The 17,031-nt window shown below is 44.2% G+C and overlaps 1 protein-coding gene across 1 annotated transcript in view; it reads right to left on the bottom strand.

Moving 5' to 3' along the window:
* GUCY1A2 (guanylate cyclase 1 soluble subunit alpha 2) overlaps positions 1 to 17,031 on the bottom strand; it is a 180,040-nt gene that overhangs the window by 130,921 nt on the left and 32,088 nt on the right. Inside the window, exons 3-4 of the mRNA XM_044441813.1 lie at positions 16,680 to 16,801; positions 7,877 to 8,595 (exon numbers count right to left, since the gene is read on the bottom strand). Coding sequence (XP_044297748.1) covers positions 7,877 to 8,595; positions 16,680 to 16,801 — 841 coding nt within the window. The remainder of the gene's footprint in view (positions 1 to 7,876; positions 8,596 to 16,679; positions 16,802 to 17,031) is intronic.

Genomic DNA, 17,031 nt, shown 5'->3' with positions numbered 1-17,031 from the left:
ATGCTCTTGTGAGGAAGTGGATTCTGGACCCCATCCAGTGGCTGGCTACTGGTGGAACAGGATAATGTGAGCTCCAAGGAAGGTTTTCTGGGGTAGCTTTATGATTCACCCCTTTCCTGCTTGTGATGCCTTAATCCCACCTCTGGTGACTCCTCCTCTGCTCCAAGCCAAAGCCCCCACATTTTAAGGTACTTAGCACCACCCCCACCAGGTACTCTAAAGACCAGGTGTTTTCAGTTTCCCCAAGGCAGACCTCACCCTGCAGCATCCCTCTCATCCTGTTAAATTCATCAGCCATACAGCTCATTTCCCCACTCTTAAGAGGTTTTTAAACTGAGTTGAGAGGTATAACACTCATTTGAATCTTCTTTATGGGCTGCTACAGTTATGTGTAACATTATAGCTCCAATGACAGTTATTCACCCAGACTTCTGCTACAAGGTACAAGCACCCATTTCACTTTTTTACTGCTTGTTTGCTTGCATCTTTACATTGTACATCTCACCACTCCTCCAAATAGCTCGTGCAGGAATTGTACATGGCCTGCCCTCCACAATTTGGTCCTCACATCAACCCAGTAACGAAGGTTTGATTGCATGGAGTCTCAGTCTCTCTCTCTCTCTCCCTCTCTCTATCTGTGTGTGTGTGTGTGTGTGTGTGTGTTTGTAAAAGAAAGAGTGAGTGAAATATAGAGAAGGAGTAATAGATAGCAAGATCACCAAGGAGGTTCTTGAATGAGTAGTGATTTTCAAAGGCAAAATAATGTAAATTTCAAAATGGTACCGAAAAGATCGGAAACTGTAATAAAATGGTAACTTTCCCATCATGTGTCATTAGAAAGCTTCCTCAGGGTACAAGTTCTCAATTCATCAAGAGTTTCTGGTAAAGCAACATATCCCCAAGAAATTCAGGTTTTACTTGCTCTCAGTAAAGTTTTCATCAAATGCATTAGGCCCTTTCCCGTCTTATTAAACTTTTGTGCATTTTTCCAGTACCAATTTTTTGTGGATTGTTTGTTGTTGCAAAACATTCAAAATTGCTTCTGGTGTGTGTGTGTGTGTGTGTGTGCGCGCGCACCTCTGTTCTTTCTGTTTATATGTTGCAGAATATATCATCTTTTATAATGTATTTTTAAGATTTGTAAACTTAGTAAATCACCCAGAGAGTTTCAGCTATTGGGCAGGATAGAACTGTAATAAATGCAAAATGCCATTAGGATGCTTGACTCTTTCATTACTTTCTTGTATTGGATGCTGTCCTCTGCTCTGCTCCACCCTCTACCCGCTTTTTCTCTGAGGACTTGAAAAGGGTCCTAGCCTAACCACTGGCACATGCTGGCTCTTGGAGAAAAAGCTGGCTCTTGGAGAACACAATGAAGATAAACTCATAGGCAGGAATGTTTGGCTTCCTGCTGAGAGTTCACTCCCTGGCAGAGGCCCACTGATGAGACTCCACTCCATACTTGCTCCTCCTCTCCATGGCTGAACTGTAGGGCTTGGATCCATGTCTCCTGCAGAAGAGACTTCCAGGGACGTGGGAATAGATTCAGGCTCAGATGAAGAGGTATGGTTGGCATCTGCAGCTGAGAAACCAAGGTCAGGGGACCCAGAGGGTAAGCCAGACAGTAGCAGCAGCTCACACAGAGGAAGACCCTGTGGAAAGATTAAGTGAGCCTGCTGAGGAGGAGCAGGGCAGATTAGCTACCACCCAGTTCAGGGTATCGGTTAAGAGTGCAGACCAGCCGAGACGTGTCAGACAGCCCAAGGGACTGGCCCTCAGGCAAGAGGATCCTCCTTCGAGATGAGGATCCTCCTTTCATCCTTTCAGTCTGGAAGGGAGCATGGGTGTTGAGTTTGGAACTGATGTCTCAGTATTAGCTCATATTACCTACCTCAAAGGTTAGACAGTTGACTACTTGCTCCTTTTGTTACTGACTTCTGCAATATGCTTTATTTGGACTCTAAAGTCAGTCTGATTGGCCTGCGTTAACTTAGTAAAGTTAGTAGGCTGTTGTCTGGGCCTGCTTGGAAGGCGTACAAGCAGTGCACTCTCGACAGCTACCTGCTTGCTCGTCTGTCTCTCACTCTGGCCCAGGGAATGGTGGTGGTGGGAAGAAATAGTAGTAGACGTCTCTGCCTACTTGCTCGCTAGCTCTCTGCCTACAAGTAAGTGGCAGAAAAGGTGAGCAAGGGAGAGAGGCGCAATAGCAGCTGGAGACAGAGGCTAGTAGGAAGGTGGACTCCCTGAGGGAGGGAACCCAGCCCTCAAGGCCTCCAAAGGCACACAGGTCTGGCGCCAGCACAGGGAGAAAGCACACAATTGTGATCTTGGAAAACTGCTAGAGGGTGCCAAGAACTAATACTTAATAGTTGAATTCAGGACTAGTGTCGGCCTCTGAACCTGCAAGTAGCTGCTATGGCAACACCTGCCTCAGCTCCTTCAGTACTTCTTTTCTGGCTTCTGCTGGATTCAGACATACTGATCTTGAAAGTCGCTTGCCACTTTAAATTTCCCACAATGCCCTGACAGCTCAATATGATGCTGCAACAAAGCCAGGAGACTCCTTGGACCGTCATGGCCAAGTAAGCTTGTAGCTGAGGAGAACCCACCTGGGGGAGCTTGCTTACAGAACTCTGAAAGCAAGTCCCTATTAAAGATCTTTGTGAGATTCTGGGTGTTCCTCCTTCCCAAAAGTCTCCTCTGAGGGTAGATAATTTTTGCTAATCTTTGCCCTGAAACTGACCAAATTAGCCAATTATGACCCAGCTGCAGATGCTCCAGAATAACCTGCTCGCAGTAGAAGACAGTCTGTCTGGGAAACTCACAGCTCTGCCTCCTTCCAATTGAGAAGCCACCCAAATCAGCAAACACTACATGGAACACAAACTATGCTCATGGTGGGAACTGACAGATTGACCGAGTTCTAGAAGTACTTGGCTCTGGAGCTCACAGAATGAAGTGATAGCATACTGAGATCACATTTCAGATCATTGGTCGGGGGCCCAGGGAGTCACAATTGCTAAAGTTCCAATAAACTAAAAACTCTTTCTTGTAAAAACAAGAAACAAGCGCAGGTGGCAAAAGTCTGGGCTAGAATATGGCATGATGGTGTTTCGCTAGTTTTCTAACTGGAAGGGGTTTGTCCAAAAGAGTATCTCCAACTTACAGACAGTAAGAGTGAAGCTGACATTGGCTTCAAAGTCCAGCAAGGATGAGCATAGTATCAGCGGCGAGAACTGCCTCTACAACTCATTTTGGCTTCCTGCCAAAGCCAGCAAAAACCTGCTTTGGCAAAGTCCAACCAAAATTTGTGGACCTCTGGCAAATCAAGAGTATTAATTTGCTAAGCAAACCATAAGCTAAAGACACTCTTTTCCAATCTTTACACAATATTTCTTAATTTCAGACAGCAACCTTCAAATGGAAAAAGGAAGCATAATAGAAAAACAGATATAAAAGTTTGGTTATCCTTGCCTCAATTTACACCCTAGAGATTTTATAAACAACCCATGAAAATTGATGGAATATATAATTTTTAATAACTCCATAAGCACAAAGCTAAGACATAACATGTTCTAAACACATCCCATTCAATTTTTCACAGAAGACTTTGTTTCCAGCAGTGATGAAAAATGTCCTGATCAGCCTTGCTTATCAGACCTTGTGATGATGTGCAACTTCATCACAATGGTTTACTGATATACTGAGAAAAGCCATGTTAAATTTAAGAATTCAGAAGTCACCAGTATGTCTGGTCAGGCCAGAGTCCCTGATAAAACAATGTTTCCAGCCACAACCACAGATCTGTTTTGGGTTGCTAGTTATTAAAACAGTGAAAAAACTGCAGCTTTCTGCTAAATATTTCACAACAGTTTCCCATTCTATGAAATATGCAGGATACGCATTACAGGCAATCCCAAGTTATGAACATCAGAGTTACAAACAACTTGTACTTATGAACAAACTGCCACACAGCTTATTAATTAAAAAGAATTACAGAGGAGGATCATCCTTACCACAGAGAGAGAGGAAGCGAAAGGGGAGAGGGGGGCTCCAAAGCATCACCATAGAGTGAGAAGAAGCAGAAGGGAAGAGAAGGAGGCCTCCAAAGCATGTCTTCTTGCCCTGCCCATCTGGAGAGGAAAATTTCTCCAGCATTTCCTTGCTGCAAACAGGCAGTACTGGTAAGTTTGGCAGGTGAGGGCTAGAGATATTTACAGTTTTTCCACTTTCATAGGGGTCCTGTGCCCCTAACCTGCATGAATGTGGATAGCCAACGATATGTGACCTGACTTACATACAAATTCGACTTAAAGACAAATTTATGTTTTCTCAGAAACACAACTCATTCGTAATGCAGGGACTGCTTGCATTCAAGAGCTAAATAGGAAGATGCTCAGCAATTTGACAAGGGACAGCAATTAGCTACAGAATGCCTGTTGAGGTTATGACAGCACGACATTAGTAAAAGCAAGTTAGTCTGTACTTTGAATGAGGAATAACAGACATGTGCTGAGAAAATTTATATTAACATGCAAATTAAGCATTTAGAGTATCCTTGCCTTGTGAAAAATATTCATCAGCTTTTCCAGATAAATACCACGAACATGCGGTGTCATTCCTTGGCAGAATCATCCTTGGAGCTTTGCTCAGCCCTAATTAAAAATGTCATTATGGCTGTCCAAGGTGTTTTAATGTTCAGTGAAGCACAGCCATTAGTGTGGTAGGGGATTTTATTTTATTTTTTAAAACCACATTGTCATTGGCTGTTTCACATTACCTATTCAACCGCCACTAGCAGCTGCCAAATTAGTCAATGTAATTCATTTTGAAAATCAACAGAACCTAAATATGTTTTGACACACAAACGTGAAGGCTATTCATGGAAGGAAGAAACATGCACACAGAATCTGATTCTGGGATTTTTCTGTGAAGCTGCAGATATTAACAGGAATAGAGAAAGAAGAAATTCTTCTCCACTTCCATTGCCTCCTCACGGTGTTGTCCAGCAGAGCTCTTTTGAGTGGTACATGAGCTGATACATCCTGGCCCTAAGAAAGATCCTGTACCACCTTTGATGGCCTGCTGTGATGACTTTGCCCAGCACTTTAAGGAGAAAATCACTCAGATTCGTCATGAGCTGGACTCCACAAGTGATTCAGATCCTTTAGGGGAGATGCCAATGACTCCGTCTGGCCAGGTATTAATGGATGAGTTTCAGTTATTGCGGCCCGATGATGTGGACAAGGTGCTTGGACGAGTATGTCCCACCACCTGCTTACTTGACCCTTGCCCGTTGTGGCCGCTGACCAAAGCCAAACACGGGATTGGTTCCTGGCTCCTGGAGGTTATTAACACCTCTCTGAGGGATGGCTGGGTGCCTGCTCTTTTAAAGGAAGCGGTAAAGAAAACATCCCTGGATCCAGAAATGGCCGCCAATTATAGACCGGTGGCCAACATCCCGTTTTTGGGCAAGGTGTTGGAACAGGTGGTGGCGGGATAATCTATACCCATTTCAGTCCGGCTTCAGACCCAGGTTTGGTACTGAATCTGCCTTGGTCACCCTGTATGATGTGCAGGGAGAGAGACAGGGGGAATATGTCCCTGTTGGTCCTTCTGGACCTCTCAGTGGCTTTCGATACCATTGACCATGGTATCCTTCTGGATAGGCTGGCAGGAATGGGAGTAGGAGGCACTGCTTGGCAGTGGTTCCACTCCTACCTCGATGGCCAATTCCAGAAGGTGGTGCTGGGGGACTTTGACTCTGTGCCATGGCAGCTATGCCGTGGAGTACCGCAGGGTTCCATCTTGTCCCCCTTGCTATTTAATATCTACATGAAACCGCTGGGAGAGGTCATCCAGAGGTGTGGGCTGCGGAATCATCAGTACGCGGATGACACCCAGCTCTACCTCTCTTTTTCAACCAATCCAGGTGAGGCAGTGGCTGTACTGAACTGGTGCCTGGCTGAGGTAATGGGCTGGATGAGGGCCAATAAACTGAAACTTAATCCAGACAAGACAGAAGTCCTGTTGGTGGATGGATCAAACTCCTGGGTAGGTGGCCAGGACCTTGCCCTGGATGGGGTTGCACTCCCTCGAAAGGACAGGGTCCACAGCTTGGGAGTGCTCCTCGACCTAGAGCTGTCCTTGGAAGCTCAAGTGACTGCGGTGGCGAGGAGCGCTTTCCTTCAGCTTCGGCTAATCCATCAGCTACGTCCCTACCTGGAGGAAGACTGCCTAACAATAGTGACACATGCATTGGTTACTTCCCGGTTGGATTTCTGTAATGCGCTCTACGTGGGGCTGCCCCTGAAGACAGTCCGGATACTTCAGATGGTGCAAAACAGAGCAGCCAGGTTGCTGAGGGGGACTGGGAGTTATTCTCACATAACCCCAGTCCTCTACCAGCTTCACTGGCTTCCCATCGAAGTCTGGGCTCAATTCAAGGTGCTGGTTATTACTTATAAAGCCCTTAACAGCTTGAGACCTGCATACCTGAAGGAATGCCTTCTTCCATATTTGCCCTCCCACCCCTTGAGATTGGCAGCAGAGGCTCTCCTCCAGGAACCCTCTGTGAAAGATATTAGGAGGCAAAGTACCCAGAGGAGCCCCATCTATGGAATGCACTCCCCAGAGAGGTCCACCTGGCACCGTCGTTATTTGTTTTTTGGCACCAGGTTAAGACCTTTTTTATTCCAGTGGTATTTTAATAAGTTTAAATATTGTCTTTTCTATGTTTTTAATTGCAGCAAGTGTGGGTTGGGAATTTTATTTATGTTATGTTTTGCATTTTGAGCCGTCCTGAGGCTTTTTTGCGAATAGGACAGCATATAAATATTTTAAATAAATAAATAGAGTGTCAACCTTTCCATTCACAGTGACTGCAAATCACTGCAGGACACGCTCCAATGGAGCAAAGCTCAGGGAACCAAGGTTTTATTTAGATGCCAGGAAGCACTTCCTGGCAGTTAGGACCCCAAGGGTGTGGAATGGGCTTCCATGGGAGGTCGTTGAGGCCCCATCAGTGAGGGTGTTCAAAGTTAGGCTGGACAGGCGCATGGTGGGCATGTCGTGAGCGGAGCCAGCTGGAGCCGGGGGTCAGACTAGATGGCCCGTGAGGTGCCTTCTGACTTGCTCTGTTTCTATGTCCTCTGAGATCATATCTGAAGGGTGCCCCTCATGGCACAATGACTTTCAGGCCACTCCATCTGAATTCTAAAGGGAATTAAATAAGGACCAAAAATATACCATTCAAAATGGTGAATGATGGATTTCAAATTATTCATCCACAGTCATGCTGTAGGTTTCACAATACAAGCAGAATAAATATTGATACAAGAGTCCTTTTGCGTGAAACACCTTTTAGAAAATATCATCCAGTTGGTGAACATGTATCAATTCCTTTATATGGCTTTAGGGAAGGCCAATAAAACAACAACATCCCATACCAGAAAAATGGGAGGAGAATGAAATGGCATTGTTCAAAATGATGCCAAAGGTATAAAGCAGGAATCAGCATCTGGACATCCCAGGATCAGATATGACCTTCTGAGAACCACCAATTGGGTTAGCTCATGGGGAAACATAAGGCTTGGACTGGCTTAAGCAGAAAAACTGAAGTTCTGGTTGTGATTACATGGACACATATGATCACTTAAGAAACTATCTTAGGTATCATCACAATGAGAATATTGAACTGAAGACACCTGCCACCTAAGAATGTTTGGGTCATGTATGGGAAGACAAAAAAGGAAGAGAAAATGAGAACAGCTAAAGGCCCTCATTTTGCTTTGAAGCAAATTTGCTAACATTGCTAAGTTATTTGTACACTGATGTATACCATCTCCCTTATGTGAGACTGAATGAACATTCGTACCTTATCTTTATTTTCAGAGCCAGTTGCTTCAAGTCTTGTTCGAATCACAAACGGCGTAGACAGCCTCAGGAGGACCCTTTCAAATGTGGCCCCGATCTTTGGAGAAACAATCTCAAAGCAGTCTTGGAATTTCAGCAACTTGTGCGCATCACAACGAAGTTGCTTCCTGAGTCCTTCCCCAAGCTGCAGCACCAGCATGCTGGGATCAAACATCAGATGGAAGGGGAATGCTCGGCAGAAGGTGCTGATGCTTATTCTCAGGTCTGAGGGGGACTGGGATGTCCCTAGAGGAAGTGCTTTCGTGATATTTGCATTTTCACGTTCTTTGATAAGAAAAGTGAGACAGTTGCAGTTGCCCGGGTTTGAGTCCTCAGGACACAGTTTGTCATTTGCAACCTGCTCCACTTCAACTTCCAGCTGGTAGATCTTCCTTGCTGCGGCCTTAACCATGCCCATCACGGCAAAGCCAACTATCTGGTGAGGGTGGAAATAGTGAAGCATCAGGTTGCCTTCAGGGAGCTCTTTGCATAGGAAAGAAGGGGACTCTGAAGTGGCCTGCCTTCCAAACGAAGTCCTGATGTGCTCCAGCAAAGCATCGAAGCCATTGAAGAAATCTTGCAAGGTGCCCCCAACCGCCCTGAGAACTCGCTCGTTCTCATCAAAGCAGATGTTGAAAAATTCTGCCCCAAATTTCTCTTGCAGCTCTTCAAACTTCAGACCTGCATGATAACAAAGAAGCACATGTCAATCTGACAGTGCTGTCACATAAGCCGCGTTGTCAGGGAAGAGAGGCATCGATGCTGTAAATCGGTGAGGGTGCTGTTATGGCCATCTCTGCGGAATACAGCTTTTACATTTCTTAGAAACTCAGCAAATGCAATAATGATAGAGGACAAAGCCTGCTACTCACAAATCAAGTCTGATAGCCTAGCATGAAGAATGAAGGGAATTTAACCTCCATCCTTATTTCCTGTAATGGATCATTATTTGGCAATACAAATTGCAGGTGCTCCGAACTAGACTGGCTCAAAGCAAGCAACCCACCCCTTTCTCTGAAGTGAGGCTCTCAGTCCAGAGTTAGGATCTAAGCGAGCAACAGAGGAGTCAGACACTTCACCCCAACCTTGGCAATGGAGTCTCCAGCAACTTGTCTCAAGTCTACAGTCCACACCAGGAATGCACCTCCTGTGCCTTGCCTTGTGGAGCCCATTCCTCTTGGTACTGTGGCCAGGTTCTCAACCACACATAGTCAGCCAGCCCATAGCAACACAGGAGAACAGCAGCCTGTCCAGTGCAGTGGAGGAAGTTGAAGCAGCTGAGATCACTGAGAGGAGAGCAGGTTGATGAAAACCTCCCAGGGCCTCGAGCAAGTATCACTGCTGCTCCTGCAGCATGACTGGTGATGGAGAAGCAGCGCTGAGTGGAAATGCACTCCTCTCCGCCAGCACCTCCAAAATCAACTGGTGCTCCTTCTGAGCTAACAGCAAAGCGTTTGGGTCACCAGGATGGAGGGTTCAGCTTCCCCCACCTCCACCCCACCAATCCTGAGGTGGAAGAAAGGCTAAAGTCTTCCCACCCCAGCGCATGCATGTGTGTGCACATATATGACCCACCCCCAGGCCACCTGCTGACATCAGGTGTGATCCCAGGGAGCTAAACAACAAAGCACCTGGTCTAGAGAGAGCATGTGAAGCAGGCCTAATGTTTGTTACCATTTTGTACTAAAGAAATAGTGAAGGAGACCAAATGCCCCCAGCTAATGGAGGCTGGAATCACAGGTTATGGTGGCATCTCCAGGAGAAAGAGAATATAGCAGGGATAACACTGGCATGTGTATCCCCTTTCTGCACATGGTGCTTGAAATCCCCTTTTGCTTTGCTCCTGCTTAAGCTGCCACATAGGCAAGGGCCAGCCTTTCCCTCCTGTGTAGTGTGCAGGAGCAGCACCTCCTCAGCAGCTGAAGGAAACACAGAGGATGCCTGGGCTGGGGGACTGCTTCCTCCAAAACTGAAGAGGATCATCTACATGGCTTAGCAGCCCTAGCCATTCCCACCAGACCTGGAGTGGGGATGTGGCAGATGATGGGAAGGCCACGTAGGCCAGCTGGAATCGCAGAGGACGGGGAGTAAATCAGCAGGACAGAGATACCGTTTTTTGTGGGAATGTCTGGGGACTAGGAAGTGGCTTTTTTATTTTTTTTGGTATTCAGGCATTCTTTGATTTTTGCTTGGCTCAACACCAGCCTGGCTGTTGTTTAGTTTTCCACAAATTTAAATGTGAGTGGTGAGAGTGCATGCTTATGGTTAGACAAGTTCCTTTCTTCTACCTTTGCCCAGCTGAGCGGAGCCAGCAAAAGCAGTGGCAGATTTATATTCTTCCTTTTATTTGGGTATGTGCAGACAGCTATTATGCCTGTGATGCACTGTATTTTGTTGTTATTCTTAACCAAGCTAAGGTACTTGTAGGGCATTTCCTTTTCTTACTTTTTTTAACAAGGTTGTGGTGCTCAGGACATGCTGTGAGTTGTAGCCTTTCCTTCTGCCCAAACTTGTATAGGGCTGTGCATTAAACAGCTGTTCATTCATGTTTCATTCCAAGAGGGATGGGCCCATTCTTTAAGCAGTACAATTGTCTCTTAACACCAGCTATGATCTTCAAAATAAGCCTGTCGGAGATAAATATAAAGGCTTTTTCTTCACAAAGGCCTTCTGAAATGGGTGTGCAGAAGAAAACCCTGACTGAGATTAACTTTAACAGCCACCATCTTAATTATGACAGGATGGCTAAAGAGTGTTAAAAGGAAATGTGCTGGAGCAATGATGCTTTGTAGTGGAGGTTTCCACTCCCCATATCTCCAGGTAGGACTGGAAGAAATCCTTACTGAAAGTCTAGAGAGGCCCTGCCAGGCAGGCTTGGCGGCATCTTTTGGAAGGGGTTGCTGCAGGCTTCCAAAGCTATGTTATAACTCGATCAATATAGAGGTTTCTCCCCACCCACCCCCAGTTTTGCAGTCATGATCTTAAAGTTCCCTCCCCCACCGTAACTTGCTTTGTTGGTTCTGGAGATTCAGAAGATGCCACCTCTCAACACCCCCTTGGTTCCAACTTTGCTGACCACCTTCCACCCCACCAGTCAAATTAGCTAGCAGTTTCCATTGTCCCTCCTGTTCTCCCATCACCCAATAATGCTCCAAAACATTTCCCAGTCAACCAGAAAGACCTGCCAGTAGCATAGTTATTGGAAAGAGGATAGAACTTGCAAGATGTGCAATTTCTTTTTTTGAAACACACACACAGGGATGCCTGTCATGACAGAATCTGATGCTTTTGATTAGCAAAAAGGTCACAATTGCAAGAGCTGAGATTGCTGAAGGAGAGGCCAGTGAGTGACAATTTGCACCAAATATTGCCTTGCTTGTGTAAACTATTATTTTTCTGGTAGCTGTTTGAAGACAATCTATTTTAAGATGATTGCTCATCATTTGCACTTTCCTACTGTTTCAGAAGAGTGGTTGGCCTAGGACTTTTACCCATCAGTCACAGTTATCTCTCAGGGTAAACAGTTTCTTCTTGGCTGAACATCATCAAGGGGGAAAAGTAGCATGGAAAACTGACTTTTCTAAGCAGCTCCAAATATGTTTGCTGGAATACCTTTGACATTTGCAAGTGTTCAAGGTGGTCTCTTGCCTAATAGTGCAGAGAATACTGGAAAGGTTTTTTCCACAGGCCCAATCTCCATGGAGACCATTCCTCCCACTCTCACCTGTTGCCAGTCTTTTTTTGCTTATCCAGTGAGGAAGAAATAAATGGCTTCCAAATATCATTGGCTTTTAAGGAAAGCTGCACAAAGATCCCAGAATGGGGTATTGGAGCACTTAGGTCAGAGACAGAGGAGGAGAAAGCAAAGAAGCTTGAGTGGAAATCAATTATGTCAAGGTTCAAGAGACTGAACTTTAATATGTCCAGTGATGTGGGGCAGAACCTCTTCTATTTCCAAAATGGAAATGTTTCCAAGCACCAAAAAACAGTTTTATAATGAACAGACACCAAGCAAATCGAACTTTGCAGTTTCAACATTGCAATTGATATTTACCAGTGACTGCTTGTAATAATCATGATATTGAATGCATGGTTCTTTGGGCATGCTTAACTTAGAATCTGCTTTTCTAAAATTAATGTTTGAAAGTGTATGCTACTTAGGTGTCCTGTCTTAAAGTATTTACACACATTGCAATAAAAATAGTTCCCAAGTGAAGCTTTGAATTGCTTTGAGAACAGCATTTAAGCCATCTTGACAGAGCAATCCTGTACTCCTGCCAAATGCAGGAGGGTCTTGCTCTCACACAAGCAAGACTGGGCAACTTTTTGGGTGGGTAGCTGGTGGCCCTCCAGATATTGAACTGCATCTCCCATCAACCCTAGCCAACACAGCTAGCAAAGAAAAAAGATGGAAGTTGTTGTTTGTTTGTTTCATTTCTATACTGTCCCACAACAGAAGCTCTCTGGGCAGATGTCTGGGCAGTTAAAAAATTCTAATCCACCACTATCTAGATGATTACAAGTTGCATGATTAGTTTTTCCCCAATAGAATGGTTATCTTGCAATATATTTTATTTATTGCTGGAGAGAGAATTAGGGTTGTTCATACAGTCTGTAAAATGGACATGGTATACTTTTCTTTAGCTTCATATTTTTAAGCTTTACTGGATATATAAACCTGCTAAATAAGGGCCAGTCAGTTTGGGGTTTTCAATTGAACATTTTCCAAAAGCCTCTGCAACACAAAGTATACAATACTTTTCAAGTTTAGAGAAGGAAAATTCTTATATCTCCCAGCATTCTCCAGCAAGTAAGACTAGCTGGGGAATTCTGGGAGTTGTAGCACCTTTCCATCTGCCTTAGTCTAAATCCAGCCAAATGTACTTTAAATGCATTCACTGAGAGATCTCTGGAATTAATGCTTATCATAACAGACCTCAAAGGGCTTAGAAAAGGAGATGACCTCCCCTTTCCTATTGAATAGCACTCCCAAAGAGAAACTATAGCTCTATGAAAGAGTGCAGATTTTTTCTTCACGGAGAAGGTCCATGGTTAAATTCCTGACATCTCCAGTTAAAGGTACCAAATGATGGAAATAACTTTTGTTTAAGATCCTGGAGAACTATCACCTGTTACAGCAAGCAATATCAGGTAAGAGAGCCTAACAGTCTAACCTGATATAAGGTACCGTCCTGTGTCATGAACACCACTTCCTTCAAGGACTCTGCATCTTTCATGCACAGACATAAACGGAGCTAGCACAATGGGCATGAAGTGTAACTAACAGTCCAGATTCACCTCGCGAATTCTCAAAGCATTGTTGTGGTACTTTTAGACTTTGCAATAATCAGAGATGCAGGATTTGGGAATGGCTTGAAAAACGGAAAGCAGCTGAATTTTCCTGTAGGGCTATGTCTCAGGTGGAGCACATATCTGTTTAGGCATCTGCATGCCAAGAAGAACAAGTAGGTTTGCTACCATGGATAAGGAAGATTGAGATTTCTGACATCACTGCATCGTGTGGGTGGAACTTAACATGAGTAAGAATGAGAGCTATCTCTGGAAAGGCACTGGCTTTAACAATCCCCCGGGGGCCTGTTTTTGGGTAGCAGGCTGTGGTTTTCATACAGGGCCTGTGAAAGACTGTGGTATTTCCCACAACTGTTTCCAGACAGAGAAAATCCTGAGGAGAAAGGAACCCTGTAAAAACAATCCACTTTTTCTCTCTCCAGCAGCTTTTAAAATCAAAAAACATATATACATAGCCCAGCCAAGCATAAGAATTATTGCCTTATTTTTCATAGGGACAATCATTTCCTAGGAGCATGAATTAGGTATTTGCTATAATATAAATACGCAGCAATCTATGCAAGGACAATAAATTCCCCATGGACTGCAAGAAACTTTGTACACACTGGTTAGCTCATGGTTAGGGATGTATGAAGAATTCCTTCCAGGTTGGTTCTAGCAGGATTTAGCGAGCTTGTAGCTTCCAGTCTGAATGCAGACTTGGATACAATATGTGATTAAAGTCAGTACATTTCCCAGCCTGCAGTGTGCTTGGCAGACCAAATAAAATGTTGGACAACATATGTACACTTATAAAATATACATGCAAAAATGCAGACTTCTGAAAAATGTACTTGGATGCACATTAATAAATGGGCAAAGAATGCATACATTTCAGTGTATGGTTAATATGAACATTTGGGAAAATAACATGAAAATACTCAGGGATTTTCATGCAAAAAGAAAAATAGAGCAAAGCTTGGAGTTTGGTACCAACTCAAGTTGGAACAGGATTTAAGATAGAATTCAGGGAAGAACAGCTAGCTCAGGTTTTCTGATGCATATATGCCATTGTCTTCTGAACTTGGGAGAAGAATGCAATCTAAAAGCTTCCATGCTCAGAGGCAGAAACAAGAAGGAAGGGTTGAAGTGTGACGATGAGGGGAAGCATGTATCTATTTCCAGAAAGAGGAAAAGATTATTATACCAAGATTATAACTCACAGCACAACTTTGTAGCTAGTGATTCTACCAGCGGTTTATACTATCTGCACCTTGGTCTACACAAATTGGTCTACATGTACAAAAGAATGATTCAATAAATCCTATCCAATAGCCCCATTATTATTTTTTTCAGCAAGCATTGTAGCTATCTACCTTCTACACATGGCCAAAATTGGTGGATTTTCTTAAATGCATGAATTATATCATGTCAGTTACTGGAAGCTTCAGTTGCCTTTTGCAAAATGTGAATGCAGGGAGGTGGGGAAACCCTGCTTATTTGGTCAGGGAATCACTCCTTTAAAATGCACATGCAAGAGTCAGAAGGCAAAGTAGCACCCATACTATTTGCAAACAGTGAGAATTTCCTTGCGCAGCTTTCAACACACTGTAACATTAAAGTGTGAGAATCGTGAAAGAAATTGGAAGAAGTGTTCAAGCAACTTGCAAATTCCTGGAAAGGCACTAAATGAGCAATCCATTTTTCCAGTTATGCCCCAAAGCAGCCTTCCATATGTTTAGAACTTCAACTCCCACCAGTTCCAGCCAGAATAGCTAATAATGAAGCCTTCTGGGAGCTGGAGTCCAAACTTTCTGGAAGACACTAAGCCGAAGAAGGCTGCTGTAGAGAAATTCATGGGAAACTTGGTTTAACATCCATTAGAATCTTCTACAAGAGACTCACAATGGCACTTGCATGGGTGAAGTTCTTGCTTCATTTGTTCACTTGTGATAGAAACAGCCCATCAGAAGTCCTTACACACGCTCCAACAGGAGTGGGGGCAACCCTCACACCATTATAGGTGCATGAAGGCAAGTAGGATTACACAAAGAGGGGACTTTGCCACTTGACAAGGATTCAGGAGAGGAGAGGCTTATGGGTAAGGGCATGGTCACTGAAGTGGAATCAAAGAGAAAGTATGGTGGGTCAAGCCAAAGGTCAAGAGGATGCCTCTGGCAGGGACAAGAAAGAACCATGCTTGAAACAGAGGAAAAAGAAGTTAAGAGGAGTGTGGAAAAGGAAGATCTGTTCTCAGGACCATTTGAGGTGGCAGAGAAAGGTCCATCAAAAAGGGACTTTCTTTATTAAAGCCAAAGGGAAAACATGCAAAGAGCTACAGAGTTAGGACACAGTGATGGGCTTGCTACCATTCATAACCAGCAGAATCCTACATTCTATTTGGGAGTATTTCACCCTGGAAAAGGAATGCAATGCTCTTACAGAACCCCATAGGGCTTATTTCCTATAGGATCAACATAAAATTGCACTGTTAAGAGTAGGAGCATACAAGGCAGGGAAAGCTGAAGGTGTGGCGCCCACGTTTGTATACACAGAGTTCCCCAAAACATCTGGCCAATAAATACCCTCACCATTTACAAGAAATACTTGTGTCAAAGCAACTATAAGATTAACCCAAGGCATTGCAACTCATCAGCAACAAAAAAGGAGAGTGTGCATCTATGCTGTGCTCCATTGTATTCTTGGATGGATGTCGGAGAATAATGAAGGGCTGCTGCTTCTCTGTAATGTCATGGAAGAAGTCATATGCATCATGTATCAGCAGCCCTTTCTTGAGTGAAGCTCTCTACATATGCCTCAGAGCCACATGGTCACTGTACTAACAACCTGGATTTTATCAGCGAAGAAAAATATTTTGTATTCAAGGCAGCATGGTACAGGCATGTTGTGGCATGGGAACCATCTCTGGGCTCAGATCCCCAGGCTCTGGCCTGCTTTGTGCTGCAACCAGGAATCAGGGATGCCCACCAGGAATCGAGCTCCACATGCTGCACAAGACGTTTCCCTCTTCTGCACACCTGAGCAGCCTTTGTCTGCTCTGCTGCACATGCCACGGAAAAAGATTGCCAGTTGCGCAACCTTAACTTTGTGAGTGCTCATGGACTTCCTCTCAGCTCAGCTCACTTTCTAAGACCGTGCCAACCATGAGAGGAAGTCCACAAATGCTTAAGGGAAGGATTCTCCTAAGTTTCATCCCAACCCTACATGGTATTATATCTTTAGTGCCTTCATACCATCCCTCCCTGAGGTATCAAGTTAACCACTGCTGGAAATAGAATCCTGGGAACATGGAACTGATCCAACAAGGCAGTTCTTAAATGCTTGGAATCAGCCTTGACATTATCATACATTGATGTTGCCAGCTACAAGTCAATGTCTGCAGAATACGGATTCATGAATAAAACAAGAATTTCAGAAGTGTCCAGCTAAGAGGATGTAACAAAATTGCACAGTACCTAGTATATTTGCTGTACACTGGAGAATTCCTGAGACATCTTCAGTTTCGTCATTGCCAGAATGGTCTGTGTAGGAGCATCGGTTTGAAATATTGTGGAAGTTCTTTTCAGCATCCCTGTAACTAGAAAGAAGCATGTGACAGCAAAATGAAGAATAAGCCATCGAGACTTAGCATATATTTGGAAGAACAAGCCTTCCTGAGGAACAATCAGCATGTTGTTATAAAAGTATAAAAGTTATAAAAGTAAGTCCTGCTCCATCCAACTTCTAGAGTTTTTTCCAGAGTGTCAGTAATGGATGGGAGCAGTCCTAGACTTCTAAAAAGCTTTTGAAAAGGTTTCCACCAAAGGT

Source organism: Varanus komodoensis, unplaced genomic scaffold (genome assembly GCF_004798865.1).
Source record: "Varanus komodoensis strain SLA01 unplaced genomic scaffold, ASM479886v1 scaffold4, whole genome shotgun sequence".
Taxonomy (NCBI): Eukaryota; Metazoa; Chordata; class Lepidosauria; order Squamata; family Varanidae; genus Varanus; species Varanus komodoensis.
Note: the sequence above shows the minus strand (reverse complement) of the source record. Positions and strands in the feature narration are given on the sequence as shown.